We start from the raw sequence: 18,474 nt of genomic DNA on the forward strand, positions 1-18,474 counted from the left end.
ACTCCCGCGTCCCACAGCCCTTCCTCGGCCCGGACTCCGGGCTCCCCGACCCCCGCCCCGCGCACTCTCACAATGTCCGTCCGGCCCCGAGTAGCCGCCAGGCTCCGGGTGCGGCTGCAGCCCGGACGGCGGTGGCTGCGCGGTCCCCTCCAGCTCGGAGCCCCCCTCGGTCTCGACCTCCTCGCTGTTGTGCCCGGGTCGCCCCGGTTCGTCGTCGGCCTCGAGCTCCCGCTCGTCGTCGGGCTCCTCGGCCTCCAGCGCCGCCTGCAGCCGCTCAGCAAGCTCGGCCTTGAGGCCGCGAGTGTCCAGGCCGCGGCGCTGCAGCTCCTCGCGAAGTTCGTTCACCTTCAGACGGCGCACATCCATGGCCCGGGCCCCCGGGGCGGCCCCCGAGCCCGGCCCGGCCTCCCAGGGCTCTGTCCCCCTTAAACCTTTCCTGTCAGGAGGCGAAGGGGGAAAGGGGGGGGGCCCGCTCCAATGGCGGCGGCGGCTCAAAATGGCCGCCGCCGCCGCCTCCCCCTCCTCCGTGGCCCCATGCGATGCAACACGGGTGCCAATTGGCCACCGCGTGGAGGCAACGGGCGCGGGCCTGGGTACTCAGCCAATTGGAGCACGGCTTTCAAAAGAACGGCAACGAATGCGCCCTGGAGCACCCGGGGAGGAAGCGTTGGCCTACGTCGCTGCCGCCGCCAGAGCGGAGGGCGGGAAAAGGCGGGAGGCGGAGCACGCGGTGATTGGGTGGCGTCCGCGCGCTCTCTCCCGTAGGGTCGAATGAAGAAAAGGGAGTAAGGATTTGGCCCAATCAGCGATGGGATCTCAGAATGAACCTCTCCCCCCGCCCTCCCCGATCATACATACGCACACACAGACACACAGACACACAGACACACACGCACAACACACTCCCTGCCTTTCCAGCGCGGTCCTTTCATCAAACTGGGGTCTCTTGTAACATATACCCTGATTGGTCTAGATCTCCCGCCCCTAGAGGAGTCCAAGCGGATAAAGGCACTAGAACCAATCAAATGGAGGATCGGCCGACCAACTCCCCCGCCCCCTCCTTTCACGTTTGCCTTTAAGAAAACCGGAAAGATGAATTCACGAAGGACCTGCCCCTTGTCGTTAGGGCGGTTTCAAAACAATCTGTCCACCAATTGCAGCTATCGTTTTATCTCACTAAAGCCGGTACAGTTGGATCGCTTTACGAAAAGCTAACCAGATTGGCTGCTCTTCGGCGGACGGCCTCACAAATGTCGCTGTAGAGGGAGGCCGAGGAGATACAGATTAAGTAAATTATCCTTAATCTGGAAGAAACTCAATTGACTTTACGAAAAGCAGCCTTTTGACTTCAGAGAGTACCGGAGGCTTGAAAATAGGGGCTAGACTAACAACGGGAGAAAAGTTGTAAAGGAAATCGCACCCTCTTCCCTTTGATAGTTATCTCATGGGGCGCCTCTTTCCACGATCATAGATTCGCTGCAGTCTTTCTCTATGGTTGGTATCTTAAGTGGAATGGGCGCTCTGCAGGAGACCATAGAGTCTTCCCCACCTCCAGAAGTTCTCGGGTCTCTACCCCAAATCCTCTCGCTGTTCAGTAGTTCTGGCTATTTGGCATCAGTACCGACAAGCTCAAACACACAGGTCCATAGTTCAGCCTCACGCTACAAATGCAAGCGCCAGAGTTTCACAATGTCTTACTGCTGCACCACCTGTCGCCTCTAACTCAAAAGACAAAACTCCTGTAAAATACACAATCGTGCTATACAATGCAAACGCCCGCTGCCCACCGAGCCATACCGCAAGCCCACAAAAACCACACGCCACCACCACCTCTACTTAGACAAAAGCACACACAACACAGATTAACAAATGGCCGTGAGTCAGATCAGATACATCCGTTAAGGGGATAATACACCCAACTCCGGTGTAGATGTGGCCAGTAAGGTCCACACGGGCATCAAATGATAAAGACACAGGACAGTTACGCTACAAGCTGACAAGGCAACCTCGACACACAGCACCCACTCAGAAACGGGGCAGACACTCACGTGGGCCCGGAGGTTCCAGTCCAGACACCCCGCCCCTCGCCCACGTCCGACTTCCTCTCTCCTCCCAGCTTCCCACAATGATTTGTTCTGAAAAAGTTTGTGGCCCGGATTGAACTGTCCCCGGGTTCTCAGAAGCGGCCACCGGGGGGCGTCCGGGCGCTGCCAAGGGTTTCTCCATCTCCTGCCCGATATACCCAGGAACGTGGGCATGCAAAGCATAGAGGGTTTGTCTTGACAGTAATGCCTTTGTGACCAAGCGATGATCGGAGGTGTTCTGTGCCTGTGTTTCTATGTGAATCTGAACATTTGGGGCTGTGAGTACCTGTTGTACTCTCTGAGTATTTGTCTGAGTATTTGTGCCACTTTATTTACTCCGTAATCTGTATTAGTCTAGTTTCTTCCTGTTCCTGGTGAGTATCTGCCTTGCATATGTTTGTAAATATGTTTGTATCTGTGTAATTTTGTGTGTCTGTTACTCTATGTGTCTCTATTTCAGTGTCTCTATTTGCGGCTAAGTATGCCTGAGTATGTCCTAATGGGTCTGTTACTTTGGGGTGGGGAGAAGAGTGTCTCTGTGTGACACCAGTATCCACGCACCTCTTCCTCCCTTCCTCACTAGGGGTTTCGGAGAGTCGGCATTTCTTTGTTTGTGTGTCTTTTTGTCCATGTATATGGTCATTTCTACCCTCTTGGTAAAGGGAGAACTCCTAAACCCCACCAAACCATTCTTTTTTTTTTTTTTTTTTTTTTACCGATGGGGAAACTGAGTAACCAGGGAGAGGAGCCACATGACAGCTGAGCGGAAACAAGAGGAGACAGAAGTGTATTTATAAAGTTTTATGTGATCTGAGCCCCTCTGGAGGCGCCAGAGTCCACACCTCTGTACAGGAGGCTTGAGGCATTGGCTCAGGGGGGCAGCATGGCCCAGAAGGAGGGACACTGTCTCCTGGGGAAAAGAGGCATCCCTAATGCATTGCATAGGCTTGAGGAGAGGCATGCCCCCATACGAGGAGAGGAGTAAGCAGACAGTCACACAGAATAATACTGTTAAGATTAGAACCTTGGAATCATACCTTGTAATTCTAGACCTGTACACCTTTAGAATCTTTGAACTTTTGAGTCAGAACTACAGTGCCTAGGATCTTAAGATTTACACCTGTGGATTCTTGAACCCTTAACTAAAACACTAGAAATGTGGAATGCATCATAGAACGTAAAGGTGTCCAACATTAGAAATGATTAGAACCTTGGTATCTAGCTAGTCACAACTAACTGTAGAGTTTTATACCTTAGTGCTGAGGATCCAGAATCTTGGACCAATAGACTCTAGAGTGCCTTGGAACACAGAACAGAACAACATTAGAATCTTAGAGTTTAATAATCTAGAATCTTGAAGCATATGGTCTAGAATCTTAGACACAGAGAATCTAGGTTCTTAGACTAAGTCTTAGAACATCACATCTTAGAACATTAGACCTTTGAACCTCCATCTTTAGACTCTTAGAACTTTTAAATTGCAGATTTTAACCTTAGATCTTTAGGACCCAGAATCTGATAATAAGAGTTTCAAGGATCACGAAGCCTTAAAACTTAGAATTAACCATTATTAGAATCTTGGAACTTGAGAAGATAAAATCTGGAAGCCTTATGATGTAGAGTCTGATAGGCCAGAGGATTTACAGTCTAGGAGGCATAGAACATCAGATCTTAGAACATTAGGCCTTAGAACTTCCAGGTCTAGAATTGTAGAATCTAGAATTTTATACCCTAAGAACTCAGAGCTCTAGAAAAATAAAATCTAGAATCAGAACCTCAGACCCTAGAACTAGAATCTTAGAGCTTAGAACCCACAACCTTGTGGGCTTTATGAAGAATCCTAGAACCAGAAAAATCCAGAGCCATAGGCTATCAAAGCCTTAGAATATAGACCTTGCAACTTCCATATCTAGGGCCTTAGCACTTTAGAATTAGAGACTTTGGGATTTTAGGTCCTTAGAGCCAAAGACTAATAGCATCTTTGAAACCTAGAACCTTTGAATCTAGACTCTGCAAACCTTAGAATCTAGAATCGTGGAATGTTAGACCTGGGAGGGCCCTTAGGGATTACAGTACAACCCCCCTTCCTTTTACACATGGAGACACTAAGGCATGGAAAAATGGAGAGGATCTGTCTGGGATGGAAGTGAAATAGGGAGGAAGAGAAAGCTGTAGTTGGGGGTGAGGCCTGGAATGGAGAAATAGTTGTGGGGAGAAGCTCCCCCAGTGGCAGTGCCTAGCTTGGGTCCTGAGAGGGAGTCCCAGGTAGAGGGTTGTCTCAGGCTCCATCTTCCTGCCCTGGGGGAGCTGGGGAGCTCCTGTCCGTGGGCAGGGTGGGGCCGGGGGCTGTAGAAGGGCAGAGGACATAGCGTCCAGCAGGATGGACCTCAGCCGCGGTGAGGCAACTGCAAGAATCCTTAGGGTCAGGCTGGGTTAGGGGGTCAGCTCCTCCAGCAGCTCCAAGTAGTTCCGGATGCCCTCCACCCTCATCCATGTTGACATAGAGGATCTCGTCGGGCTCCTGGGCAGGGGGCAGGGCCTTCAGGGTGTTCTCCAGATCTTCCCGAAGTTCTGAGAAGCTCGGCCGGTCCTGGGGGTTTAGCTCCCAGCACCGGGACATCAGGGCATACCTAGGGCAGCAAAGTGAGGGGTGGGAGACTGAGCAGGTGCTCAGAAGGAGGGCATTCTGGGAGTTTGGGGTATGTCATGGGACTGGGAGGAACCATAGCAGTTTGGGGGCTCCTCTGGGGATTTGGGAACTCTCAAGAATTTCTGATGGGAGTCCTGGGATACTCAGGAGCTGAAAAGGGTCTTTGGGGATTCTGAGTATCGGATGGTGTTATAGTGAGGAGGGTCTGCTAGAACAGACTGCCCTCAAAGCGCTGGATGAATGCTCTGCTTTTCTCTGTGTGCTGTAAGTTTCATAAGCTGTCAGTTTCATAAGCATTGCCCTAGAGGATCCCGTGGATATCTCAGAGGAGCCCCATGAGTTTGGAGAAGCCAAATATGGCAAACTGGAGGGTTGGCAGAGGGTCCCGAGGGGTGTTGAAGAGCATCTGGGGGAAGTATGGGTGCTCAGGAGTTGGGTGAATTAGAATTTGGGGGGGCAAGGGGTCTCAGAGGCAGAGCCCCCAGGTAAGCTGGTAAAGTTATTCACTGCCCACAGATGCCTGGCCAAGACAGCCTGATCCAGCCTGCATTCCACACAGAAAGGCACCGGGGGAGAGGGCACCTTTTGATAATCTGCACCCTGTGAGCTAGCCCTGGTCTTGTGGGGCATTGGTGAGGAGGCCTGTGGGAATCTGAGGGATTCTGTGCAGGTTTTAGAGGGTCAGGGCCATGTGGGGTGCTCAGGGTTTTTTGGAGTGAAATCTGGGATTGGATGGTGGGGGGGGGCAGCATCCTATGGGTCCTCACAGTCCATCCAGACAGTCCACAGGCTGCTTCAGGCGGTTTCCCTGGCATAGGTAGTCGTAAATCTCGCTGTTCTCCACTCCTGGATATGGGGTTTGGCCCCGTGTGGCAATCTCCCACATCGTCACCCCAAAGGACCACTGTAGGGGGCAGAGGAGAGAGAGTTAGAGGGTCCCTCCTGCACAGACACCCCAATGCACAGGTACGCACATGTGGAGGCATCACAGCTCTTCACAGAAACACTTTGGAGAGGGGACACACTGAGCAGTAACTCCTGTGTGTGCACTGACACACTCATCCATGCACACACGTACACACTTCACAGTCACATGGTCTTGTGGGTCGCCCTGAACACCGTGGGCATGCATACATACACATACTTACCGCTGCCTCTCCCAACCTAAACTGTCCACACGTCCTGTGTAGGAACCTGCCACCATGCACACGGACCTGTGCCTATCGCCACCGTGCCCACGCCACCATTCACAGACACCCAGCACACTCCCAGACATGCCCAACCCATGGGGTCAGGCCCCTGTACCAGGAAGCCTAGGTGTCCCCGTGAGCCCAGCTGCAGTGTGACATGAACTGGCCACTGTCCCCCACACCTGTCGGGGGTGCACATACCACATCACTCTTGCTGGTGTAGACCCGGTCGGCCAGGCTCTCGATGGCGATCCACTTGACTGGCATCTTGGCGATGCGTCCCTGCCGGTAGTAGTCCCCATTGTAGATCTTCTTAGAGAGCCCAAAGTCCGCCACACACACGGACATGTTCTCATTCAGCCTGTCCGGATTGGGGAGAGGAACAGAGTCATGGCATTGCCCCCTCCACCAGGAAGTCTGCCCTCATGCTCAGACACCTTTCCATGCCCTGCTCTGGCTGGCCTCTTTGCGGGTGAGGATCTGTCAACCCCAGACAGGAGGGAAATGTGTTGCTTCTTGTTGCCTCCATAAGAAGTTTCACAAACACACCCACGTCACCAGCACCCAGATTAAGAAATAGAACACCACAAGACAACATCTGTACAAGGAATACCACAGGGCAAAGAAAAAGAAGGAACTAACCAATGTGCACGGCAACATGGGCTAAATCTCAAAAATATCACACTGAGCGAAACAGATACAAAGAAGTACACACTGCATGACTCCACCTACGTCACATTTAAGAACAGGTGACTGAAGGGGCGCCTGGGTGGCTCAGTCGGTTGGGCATCCGACTTCGGCTCAGGTCATGATCTCAGAGTTTGTGGGTTCGGGCCCCACATTGGGCTCTGTGCTGACGGCCAGCTCAGCCTGGAGCCTGTTTCGGATTCTGTGTCTCCCTCTCTCTCTGACCCTCCCCTGCTCACACTGTCTCTCTCTCTCCTAGAAATAAATAAAACATTAAAAAATAAATAAATAAATAAATAAAACATTAAATACATTAAATACATTAAATAAATAAAACATTAAAAAAAAAAAAAGAATAGGTAACTGAAGTACAGGATGGTGTTTTCCCTGGGGGCAGTGACTGTTGGTGCTTGAGGAAGAAGACTCCCAGGGCCCGGAAATGTTCTTTATCTTGATCCAATGTTTACATGAGTCTATAGACATGTAAACATGTATTTGGCCACACACCTAAAATGTGTGTGTGTTAGTGTATCAACATATGTTGAGGGGCACCTGGGTGGCTCAGTCAGTTAAGCGTCCGACTTCGGCTCAGGTCATGATCTCAGGGTTGGTGGGTTCGAGCCCCGCATCGGACTCTGTGCTGACCGCTCAGAGCCTGGAGCCTGCTTCAGACTCTGTCTCCCTCTCTCTCTGCCCCTCCCCTGCTTGCACTCTCTCTCTCTCATATAAATAAATAAATTAACATTAAAAAAAACCCCATACATTGATTTTTTTAAGTATGAGAAAGAAAGAAACACATTACCAGTCCTACCTGTAACCAATGCCCCCCCACAACCACCCAGGGAAGCCAGAATCTTGAAGCATGGATTACTTTTGCCTGCTCTTGTCCTTTCCATAAATAGAAGATTCTCTAATTTTTGTACCTGAGGTTCTAGGATTCTATTTTTTAAGAATTAATGAGGTGAGCCTGGGGTGGCTCAGTCAGTTAAGCCTCGGACTTCAGCTCAGGTCACGATCTCGCAGTTCCTGAGTTTGAGCCCCGTGTCAGGCTCTGGGCAGACAGCACAGAGCCTGGAGCCTGTTTCAGATTCTGTGTCTCCCTCTCTCTCTGCTCTCCCTTGCTCACTCTCTGCGTCTCTCTATCTCTCTCAATAAATAAATAAATACACAAACATTAAAAAAAAGAAGAATTAATAATTTCTAGCCAGGATGATGGGTTGGGGCAGTGACCAATCAGAACGGAACCTGGAGGCCCCTCCTATGACGGGAGTTAACCTTCACCCTCTAGGTCCAGGGGAGGCCCAGAGGATCATGGCAGGGAGGGAGAGAGGGGTGATGTTCACGCATCCAGACTGGTGGCTGTGGAGTGGGGGGCAGCTTTTGGGTAGTGGCCAACTGCTAACTGGGTAAGGAAATACTTCATTTATTTTTTTAAAAAAACTTACTTTTTTTTCTTAATTATTTTGTTTCATTTATTTTTTTACTTTTTTTTTTAATGTTTCTTTATTTTTGAGAGAAGGAGAGAGACAGAGCATGAGCAGGGGAGGGGCAGAGAGAGAAAAAGACACAGAACCCAAAGCAGGCTTCAGGCTCTGAGCTGTCAGCACAGAACCTGATGCGGGCCTCGAACTCATGAACTGCAAGATGATGACCCGAGCTGAAGTTAGATGCTTAACAGATTGAGCCACCCAGGTGCCTCTTATTTGTTTATTTTTAGAGTAGCCTCCATGGGGCTCCTGGGTGGCTCAGTCCGTTGAGCGTCTGGCTTCGGTTCAGGTCATGATCTCACGGTTCATGGGTTCGAACACTGCGTCTGACTCTGTGCTAACAGCTCAGAGCCTGGAGCCTGTCTTCGGATTCTATGTCTCCCTCTCTCTCTGACCCTCCCCTACTCATGCTGTCTTTCTCTCTCTCTCAAAAATAAATAAAACATTTAAAAAAATGAAGTAGACTCCATCCCCAATCTGAGGTATGAAGTCAGGACCCTGAGATCAAGAGTTGCATGCTCTACTGACTGAGCCAGCCAGGCAACTCTGGAGGTTTTATATTTAAACAATCTGTACACACAACTTGGGGCTCAAACTCACAACTTCAGGCGCAAGAGTTGTATGCTCTATCGACTCACCTAGACAGGCATCCCTCAATATTGTAACTTAACAAAAAGGGGCAGGAGCATAACAATGGGTTGTCTACTCTGATTTCCAGGGTTACTGTCCCATAGGGAACTTGACTAGGATCACCCCAAGTTGCAGATAGAAAGGAACTTCCAGGGGTGGCTGGGTGGCTCAGTCGGTTAAGCGCCTGACTTTGGCTCAGGTCATGATCTCATGGTTCATGGGTTCGAGCCCCACATCAGGCTCTGTGCTGACAGCTCAGAGCCTGGTGCCTGCTTTGGATTCTGTGTGTGTGTCTCTCTCTGTCCCTCCTCTGCTTGCTCTCTCTCTCTTTCTCTGCCTCTCTCAAAAATAAATAAAAACATTAAAAAAAAAAGAAAGGAGTTTCCATTTTGATTGAGTCTGTTGAAGCTTCACATACACTTCCCAGTCAACAGGAAATACAGGGAACAGAGGAACAAGGCAAATGCCACCACAAGGAGACAGACACATGCATGTCACATCCTACAAGACAAGTGACCTGGTCTCTTCCAGAATAATATGACATAAAAATAGAAAAAGGTGGGGGAGGGAGGCTATTGCAGATTTAAAAGGCCCCAAGGGGCATAACAGCCAAATGCAGTGGTGGGAGGGAGACCCTGAATAAATTCTGATTTGTGATTTAAAAAAAAAAATCCTAAAAGATATTTCAGGGGACAACTGGAAGAATTTGAATATGGATTGGATGTGAGGTTATGTTACAGAATTACGGTTAATCTTAGGTGTGACAACAGAATTGTAATCATTTACATGTAAGCCCTCGTTCTTGGGAGATACCTATGAAAGACGTAAGGGGTCTGATGTCACCGTCTGGCAACTCACTTTGAAATGGTTGAGGAAAGAGAGAAAGACAGAGAAGAGAGGAGAATCTCAACAAGGAAGGTATGTGGGGGTCCACCGTACAATTCTTCCAACTTTTCTGCGGGGTTGGACTTTTTCAAAACAAAAAATCGGGAGAAATAAAGAAATGTTCATATTCCTGAGAGTTGTGGACATTTAAACATCTTACACAAGATTCCGATTCTCCAGCTCCAATTTCTGGGGGTCCAACATTGTAATGAAACTGATGTTCTAAGCCTGTGTTTATACAGGCTTATGTATACAAACACCTCGCCCTCACTTTAGCTTAGTTCCGGCTTGTTTTCTGGCTTGTACCCACTCTCTACCGTTATTCAGTTTGGCTCCTGCCTCGCCTATCTCCACATCCAAATGCCCCTCCAAGATCTCAGTTCTAGGCCCACCTCCTCCAGGAATGCTTCTCCAACTCTGGCTGACCTTTCCATCCCAGTCCTGAGTTCTGGCTTGCCCGAGAGGCAGGTGTGTCTAGACCCCTCTTCCATCCTGGAAGGGGGGGTTGGAGCTCCTTGAAGGAGGTGGGCGGGGGAGGGCAGTCTTTGGAAGGCTCAACACTCACATGCAGTTCCTGGCGGCCAGGTCTCGGTGTATGAACCTCTTGGTACTCAGATACTCCATGCCACTGGCAATGTCTGCCATGAACTTCACCAACATCTGAGTGGGCAGGTACTGGAGGCAGCGCAGGAGGGAGTAGAAGTCAGCAGAGTCCCTGAGATCATTCCTTCCTCCCTCCTTCCTTCCCTTCCCATGTGTGCCTCACTCAGCCCTGCAGTGCTTTCCTATGGCTCCGAAAACTAAATCCCACCTCTTTCCAACAAGGCCCTATGTAACCCCCTCCTGCCTTCCTCTCTGAGTTGATCTACTGTCCTTGCCCTGGACGTTATGATGTACGCTCCAGCCACGGACCTCCTTTGTGGTTTTCAGACAAGCTGTGCTTGCTCCCACCTCTGAGCCTTTGCCTATGCTGCTCCTTCTGCCAGACCTGCTTCCCCCAAGATCTCCCCACTTCCCGCCATCTGTCTCATCCTTCAAGGCCACCTCCTTAGTAAGACCTTCTCTGTGCACTGAAATGAACCGCCTGGCTTCTCTATGGTTCATCTGACTCTATTTCCTTTCGAGCACTTGCATTATCTTGCCTATTGGCTAACTAATTTATTGCCTGGTCTCCCCCCTGGCAGACAGCTCCATGAGAGCAAGCTCTGGGTCACCGTGGTTTTCCCACTGGCTGAGCTGCACTGGGTACCTCACAGGTGCTCCGTTAATACTTGGGGACAAGACACGGAAATGTCCCTCACCACTGGCTGGTCCCCGAGCCGAGAATAGAGGAGGAAACTGTGCAGGTCTCCATGTTTCATGAAAGGTAAGATGACCACAGGTGCCGGGAAGCCCTCTCTTTCGGAACCCTGGAAACAGACGCCTGAGCCCCGCCCCCCAGGCAGCCCTGTCATTCCAGTTGGGCAGGAGGAGAAGCCATGCCCTCCCTCAGCTCTGTCTCTCCCTTCCCCTCTAATCAAGCTTTCAGATTGTTGAGGGGGGGGAGTAGGCAGCAGTGGCAAGCACCAAGCTTCAGAGAAGCCTTTTCCAGCACTGTTCCCAGGGAAGTTTGCAGGGCCCTCCTGGGGACCTCAGCTATTTCTGGGAAAGGTCAGAGGTCACATTCCAGACTGAGGGAAAGAAGGAGGGGGGGAGCTTGCTGACTCCGAGGGATGGGAGGGGAGCAGGGAGGCCGGAGGTTTGATCTTCCCAGTGCCAGAGGGAGGGGTCTTCCTTCTGGGGTGGCCTCCCGGAAGCCCGTGGACTCCCTAAATCTGCCCCTCTCTCACCAATGAGCCTCATGACGTTGGGGTGGTCGAATTCCTTCATGCAGACGGCTTCACTCAGGAAGTCCTCCAGCTCCGATCTTGTGCAGATAGAAACTTGGAGGGGACAGGAAGGTGGATAAGGAGGAAGGGAGGGGAGAGAGGACCCTTTCTCTCCTCCTCTCCTCCATCACCATCATCATCTTCATCAAACATGATTACTAAGTATCTGGTGCTACACTCAGCACTTTACATATATTAGCTCATTTAATGATGGGGAAACCAAGGCACATGATGGTCAAGGAATCTGCACACACAGCTTGCAGGTACGGTAAGCAGAACTGAAGGCCAGGTGGTCTGGCCCTGAGGTCCACGTGCAAACACCATCCCAGGCCGCTTCCCTGGGATCTGTATGATTACTCAGGACCCTGGCTCACAGAGGCAAAGTGACTTGCCCAAAGTCACGTAGCTGGGATTCAAACCCAGGTGGAGAATATAACCTGGTACGTAAGAAGTGCTCAAAATGAATGAACGAGCGAGAGACCAGTGACTCCGTAATCCAAGCTTTTAGCCCCAGTGATCCAGAAAGGATCCTTCCTGCCTCACCACCAGCTGCAGCCTGACCCTCAACGCCTCTTCCCTGTATGGAAAGGACTTGGCTGTGGACTCCCTGTGCTGTGTGACCCTGGACTGGCTCTCACCCTCTCTGATGATGTAAATAATATAGTCACAGTCCACATTAATGACACATCTATATACCATCCCCAGAATTAAGTGCTTTGATTCACCCTAGAAGGCAGGGATATTTTTATCTTTTTTTCCCCCTGGATGAAGAATGGCAGCTCAGAGAGGGAGAGTCACTTACTTGAGATCACACAGCTGGCAAATGAAGCCAGGTAGGTCTCATTCCAGACCTTCTCCTGCTCTGTTATGTATCACAGGGAGCTGGTCCCCAAAAACTACATTTCCCAGGCTCCTTTTCAAACTGGCTTCCTGTTGGGCGTTTGCTGATGGGAAGCACTGATGGGAGACTGGCAAGTGGGTGGGAGGATGGGGAGAAGTCAGGGTATTTCACCCTGTCTCTTACTGCTTCCAGTCTTGCTTTGATGGTAGCTGTGCCTCCTGTGTGTTTCAAGCTCCCACAAGGTAGCCACTAACTCCGTGATCCCAAATCCCACCAGGCATCCTTGGCCATGGGCTCTGGTAACACCACATCCTCCCTCTGCCCTTCAGGCCTTGGGGAGGAAGTAAGATACTGCTGCTGCTAATCTCCAGTTTGCCTCACTGCTCCCAGTTATTCCTGTACCTCTGTAGTAAACCTCCTCATATTACATTCCTATTGTTAAAGTACCTGGCATGGACTCCATTTCCTGTCTGGAACCCCTGAGATTCTGTGGTGGAGCTAATTTGCTACTAACTTTTCTGTGCTTCTGTCTCCTTAGGGGCACAGGGGGAAAGTCTAGGATTAGAAGCTGGGGGTCCCATACGTGCACACATGCATGCACAGACTCACTCTTCATTGTCTTCACAGCCACCTTGAGGACGGAGTCATCTTGGTTGAGCTGGCCCTCCATCACAGCTCCGAATTCTCCTGTGGGGGACCGGAGGGAGACATTGACCTCAGGGGCACTTGTGGAAACTGCATTTCCTGTGACTGGGTAGGGGTGGGCAAGTGAAGGGCTTCACGGTTTAAGGGAATCTGTGTGTGCAGTAGGTGGGGCACTCACCTTCTCCCAGGGTCTTCCCCAGGGCCACCTTATGCCGGTCCACCATCACATCCCGAAGCTTCTCCTTCAGCTCTTCACTGATGCCCAAGCTGTTTACTGCATGGGGAGTGGGGGTGTACAGAGCCATGGAGCAGAGCTGACATTCAGGCGACATTCGACATTTGGACATTTGACATTCGGATGTCGATAGGGACATACCCATTGTTAAAATACCGAAATACTCATGCATTCATCAAAACCAGCTACTGCCCTGGGGCACCTTGGTGGCTTAGTTGGTTAAGCATCTAAGTCCTGATTTTGGCTCAGGTCATGATCTCACAGTTTGTGGGTTTGAGCCCCGAGTTATACTCTGCATGGACAGCTCTGAGCCTGCTTAGGATTCTCCATCACCTGTCTCCCTCTCTCTCTCTGGCCTTACCTTACTCACTCTCTCTTTCTCTCTCTCTCTCTCTCTCATGTTCTCTCTCTCAATGAATAAAGTTAAAACTTAAAAAAAACCTCAGCTACTGCCCTGAGCACACAGCTTACCCTAGCTCTTCCTCCAGATTCCTGAATCTTCTCCCAAACCAACAGCTAAAGGGTTAGATCCTGGCACACGATCTTGCACCATTGGTCACCCTGACTGGTAAGTGTCCTACCATGCCAGTTGCTAAAAATATTTCTTAACGTTTTACTGAAGTAGAATCTGCACAGATCATAAGTGAGTAGCTCAAAGCATTTCCACAAACCAAACACAACAGTATAATTAGCACCCAAGGTCAAGAACAGACCATGACCTGCCTCTCAAGAGTGGCCACTTTCCTGACTTCTCTTACCATAGATAGGCTCCCTCTGTTTGGGGAGATTATTAGAAACATGGAATCACATAATATGTTCTCTTTTGTGTCTGGCTTCTTTCAGTCAACACAACGTCTATGAAACAGCTGTAATATGGGTGTCCATAACTGAAATTTACTTTCATTGCTATACGGCAATGGTTGTCAAACTTACTGGCCTCAGGACCCCTTCACATTCTTAAAATTACTGAGGACTGCAAAAAGCTTTCGTTTAAGGGGATTATATATACCAACACTTACTGTATGCAAAATCAAAATGGATAGATTTTTATTTTTTTTTAAGTTTATTTATTTTGAGAGAGACAGAGACAGTGAGAGCAGGGGAGGGCAGAGAGAGAAAATCCCAAGCAGGCTCCACGCCGTCAACACAGAGCCTGATGCAGGACTCGAACCCAAGAACCGTGAGATCATGACTTCAGCTGAAACCAAGAGTCTGAGGCTTAACCAACTGAGCCACCAAGGCTCCCAAAATGGGTAGAGTTTTAAAACAAGAATAAACAAGCACACATTTGTCAAACGACAGAGCGATGACATCACCACACATTGGAGAGCTTCTAGAAAACTCCACAGAACACATGTGAGAGAACAGGAGTGTAAAAGGGCAAATAACATCTTGGAATCACTGTGAAAATAGTTTTGACCTTGTGGACCCCCTGCAGAGATCTCGGGGACCCCCCCAGGGACCCAGATCACACTTTGAGAACTATGCTGCATGTTAGTTCATTATGGCACCATGACCTCCTTGCTTCCTATTCTTTCTCCTCTTAAGTAAATGTCTTTCCCAGCCCCTTCCAATATCTCCCTGGGGCCCCGGCAGCCTTCTCACTGTGTGCTGGGAGGAGACATAATTCTGTCCCTTTTCTTTCTGGATTTAAGTTTCCCCTGCTGGAAAGATGAAGAGATTTGACAAGGTGGCCTCTGAGGTCCCTCCTTAGCTGGGACCCTTCATAACTCCGTAGTCTAACAGAGAGTTTAGAGTTCTAAGAGCCTATGATTTTCAAAATCCTAAGGGGCTAGGGGCACCTGGGTGGCTCAGTCACCCAGCGTCTGACTTCAACTCAGGTCATGACCTCACCGTTTCTGAGCTCGAGCCCCGAATCAGGTTCTGTGCTGTCAGCATGGAGCCCTGCTTTGGATCCTCTGGCCCCCTGTCTCTCTGCTCCTCCCCCACTTGTGCACGTGCACTCTCTCTCCCTCTCAGAAATAAATACTTGGGGCACCTGGGTGGCTCAGTTGGTTAAGCGTCCAACTTCGGCTCAGGTCATGATCTCACAGTTCGTGGGTTCGAGTCCCACATCAGGCTCTGTGCTGACAGCCAGCTCAGAGCCTGGAGCCTGTTTCAGAGTCTGTATGTCCCTCTCTCTCTGATTCTCCCCTGCTCATGTTCTCTCTCTTTGTCAGAAATAAATAAAACATTTAAAAAATTAAAGAAAGGGGTGCCTGGGTGGCTTAGTCAGTTAAGCGTCCGACTTTCGCTTAGGTCATGATCTCACGGTTCGTGGGTTCGAGCCCCGCGTCGGGCTCTGTGCTGACTGCCAGCTCAGAGCCTGGAGCCTGTTTCAGTCTGTGACTCCCTCTCTCTCTGACCCTCCCCTGCTCACGCTGTCTCTCTCTCTCCTAGAAATAAATAAAACATTAAAAAAATTTTTTTAATTAAAAAAAAGGAAGAAATACTTAATAAAAAATACTTAAAATAAAAAAACACATCTTGATGGGGCGCCTGGGTGGCTCAGTTGGTTAAGCGTTCGACTTTGGCTCAGGTCATGATCTCGCGGTCTGTGGGTTCAAGCCCCGCATCGGGCTCTGTGCTCACAGCTCAGAGCCTGGAGCCTGTTTCAGATTCTGTGTCTCCCTCTCTCTCTGCCTCTCCCCAGCTCGTGCTCTGTCTCTCTCTGTCTCAAAAATAAATAAAAACGTTAAAAAAAATCTTGAGTATTAAAACATTTAAAATTGTTCATTTAATGTTTATGTACTTTTGAGAGAGAAAGAGAGCGAGCAGGGAGGGGCAGAGAGGGAGACACAGAATCAGAAGCAGGCTCCAGGCTCTGAGCTGTGAGCACAGAGCGCAACACGGGGCTCAAACTCACAAACTGTGAGATCATGACCTGAGTCAAAGTTGGATGCCTAACTGACTAAGCCACTCAGGAGCCCCAGTATGAAAACATTTTCTCTTTCTCTCTCTCTCTCTCTCTTTTTTTTTTTTTTTTTACTTTTGAGAGAGAGACAGACAGAGCATGAGTGGGGCAGGGGCAGAGAGAGAGGCAGACACAGAATCTGAGACTCCAGGCTGAGTTGGCAGCACAGAGCCTGACTCGGGGCTCAAACCTACAAGCCGTGAAATCACAAGCTGAGCTGAAGCTGGATGTTTAATTGACTGAGCCACCCAGGCGCCCCAAGTATTGAGCCTATGATTGTTTTGGCCAAGATCAACCCTACCTCTCTAACATTCTATACTTCCAAGAGGCAGTTAAGAGAATGGACTTCAGAGCAAACCTACCTGAGTTCCAAGTCTAGCTGTCCGACTTACAAGTCGGCCTTAGAACAGTGCCTGTCACATAGGAAGTGCTAGGGCTGCCTGTCATCATTGGCTTCATGATCATCCATCACCCTCATTCTTATCCTTGTCATCATCATCATCTTTATCATCATCATCATTACATTGTCCTAGGACCCTGTGGCTCCGAGGTTTGGTCTTTTTATGATTTATTGTGTCTAAGACTCTATTATTCTAAGGGTCTGTGTGGTTTCACAGCTCTGTTGTTCTTACAGACACTTTTGGTTTATGCATCGACAGAAGCCCAGCAGCCCCCGGTCTCTAAACTCGTCATCCCTACAGCAGGGCAGGAAGGCATGGGGTTCACTTACGGGTGGCTTCAGTGGTCCGGCGACTGTAGGACTTGCGAACACGGTACCTGACCACCAGCTCACCCCTCTCCACTGTGGGTTCAAACACCTCTCTGGGGGGGAAGGAGCAGGAGGTGAAGGCAGGCCAGGGATGAGTGGAGCCCCCTCCTTCCAACAGCAGTAAAAGTGAACACCACCCTGACCCCAAGCCCTGCCCGCCCTCTTCTCCCGCGTTTGCTGAGTTTGTCTTGGATTGCCACCTTCTGTCCTTGTCCTCATCCCATTTCTTGGTAATCTCTCAGCCTGCACCAGCCTCCTCATGGCCTCCCTGACCCCAGCCTCTCCTTTCCAATCCACATTAGCCTTCCGACTCACGTGGTTCCAACTTACCCATAGCGGGTCTCCTTCTTCCGTCGGTGGACGAGGAACAGGGCCAAGATGAAGACACAGCCAGCGGCCACAACTGCTCCCAGCAGTACATACCACCAGGGCCATGAGAAGGCAGGGGCTGGGGGTTCACTCACTGTCAGGGGGTATGGGACACGGGTCATGGCTGAGGCTCTGGATCCTGCTCCCTGGGACCCAAAGGGGTGATGTTGGAGGGAGGCAGATGAGGAAATATCTGATGAGCCATGTGAAAGGGAGGTGTGTTCACTTATCCAGGGAGACCGGACTTGGGTGTGAAAAACAGGTGAGCAAAGGAGAGAATGCGTGTAGCGTAGGATGGGTGGAGGGGGGCATGTGCAAGGACTGTGAGGCTCATGCATAGGTGGCCAAGGAGTAGTCTTGAGGAGTGTGCCCTGATGATGGAGTTTCCATAAAGGAAGGGATGAAGGCGAATTGCATGTGCAAAGGAAATACATGCATATATAGAGTGTCAGGTGGGTGTGGCAGAAGTTTCGCGTATGTGAGTGAGGAGTAGTCAAGGAGTTTTAGATACAATTAGCGAACAGTGATTTGTAAGGATGTAACTTTGGTGCAAAAGGAGTGTGGGAAGGGCAGATGGGGAACATGGGATGAGTAGAAATGGTGTGCAGAATGGTGGGAGTAGATGTGTAAGGGATGCAAATGGGTGCATGTTAAATGTAGCAGGAGTTTGGTGTGGGTGTGTGCATAGGGTGGGAATGGGTTAGGAGTGGCAAGGGGTGAGGGAGTAACGTGTAAGGAGTGTCAATGTAATGTATAAGGAGGGTTGAAGAGTGTGGGAGAGTGGAGAGTGTGGACCCAACGTTTTCCAGTGTTTGCAGTGTGAGATATATGGTGAGTGTGTAAAAAGTGTGTACAGTTTGTGAATGCGAAGTGTGGGTGTGATTGGGTTTGGGAGGCATGTGTGAGGAGCAAAGGGTTGTAACACAATGATTGGGAAAGGAGGCAGGAAGGCAAGGAAGCCCTGTAAAGGGTTTGCAAAGAAAGGCAGGAAGGCATGGGAGGGATATTTAAGGATAGTAAGTTGAGTTACAAGAGGTGAACTGTCATAATGCTAGGAGGGTACAATGGGTGTAGGAGGAGTTTTGGAGAATTGCTGAAGAAATATTTGAGAAGGATGGATTTGAAGGGGATAACTGATTTATCTGCCCATCTGTCCATCCATCCATCCATCCACCCATCCATCCACCATCCATTAGTTCATCCATCCACCATTTATCCAT

At 50.0% G+C, this 18,474-nt stretch overlaps 2 protein-coding genes across 7 annotated transcripts in view; both read right to left on the reverse strand.

Moving 5' to 3' along the window:
* Positions 1-2,066, reverse strand: part of HNRNPUL1 (heterogeneous nuclear ribonucleoprotein U like 1) — a 38,675-nt gene extending 36,609 nt beyond the window's left edge. For 2 of the 5 annotated variants that reach the window (XM_039244601.1, XM_039244592.1), the window contains exon 1: positions 72-549. In XM_039244601.1, the coding sequence (XP_039100532.1) occupies positions 72-366 (295 nt within the window). In that variant the 5' untranslated portion in view covers positions 367-549. Of the gene's footprint in view, positions 1-71; positions 550-2,048 lie in introns of those variants that run through there. The other 3 variants (XM_039244616.1, XM_039244586.1, XM_039244609.1) reach the window with 3 other exon arrangements.
* Positions 2,067-2,870: 804 nt separating this feature from the next.
* AXL (AXL receptor tyrosine kinase) overlaps positions 2,871-18,474 on the reverse strand; it is a 30,466-nt gene continuing 14,862 nt past the window's right edge. For both annotated transcript variants that reach the window (XM_039247985.1, XM_039247976.1), the window contains 10 exons: positions 17,216-17,348; positions 16,847-16,938; positions 13,146-13,241; positions 12,932-13,009; positions 11,443-11,535; positions 10,915-11,036; positions 10,179-10,288; positions 6,126-6,285; positions 5,502-5,638; positions 2,871-4,714 (listed from right to left, as the gene is read on the reverse strand). In XM_039247985.1, coding sequence (XP_039103916.1) covers positions 4,363-4,714; positions 5,502-5,638; positions 6,126-6,285; positions 10,179-10,288; positions 10,915-11,036; positions 11,443-11,535; positions 12,932-13,009; positions 13,146-13,241; positions 16,847-16,938; positions 17,216-17,348 — 1,373 coding nt within the window. In that variant the 3' untranslated portion in view covers positions 2,871-4,362. The remainder of the gene's footprint in view (positions 4,715-5,501; positions 5,639-6,125; positions 6,286-10,178; positions 10,289-10,914; positions 11,037-11,442; positions 11,536-12,931; positions 13,010-13,145; positions 13,242-16,846; positions 16,939-17,215; positions 17,349-18,474) is intronic.

The sequence above is a fragment of the Hyaena hyaena genome, unplaced genomic scaffold (assembly GCF_003009895.1).
Source record: "Hyaena hyaena isolate Hyena2069 unplaced genomic scaffold, ASM300989v1 scaffold_9, whole genome shotgun sequence".
Classification (NCBI taxonomy): domain Eukaryota; kingdom Metazoa; phylum Chordata; class Mammalia; order Carnivora; family Hyaenidae; genus Hyaena; species Hyaena hyaena.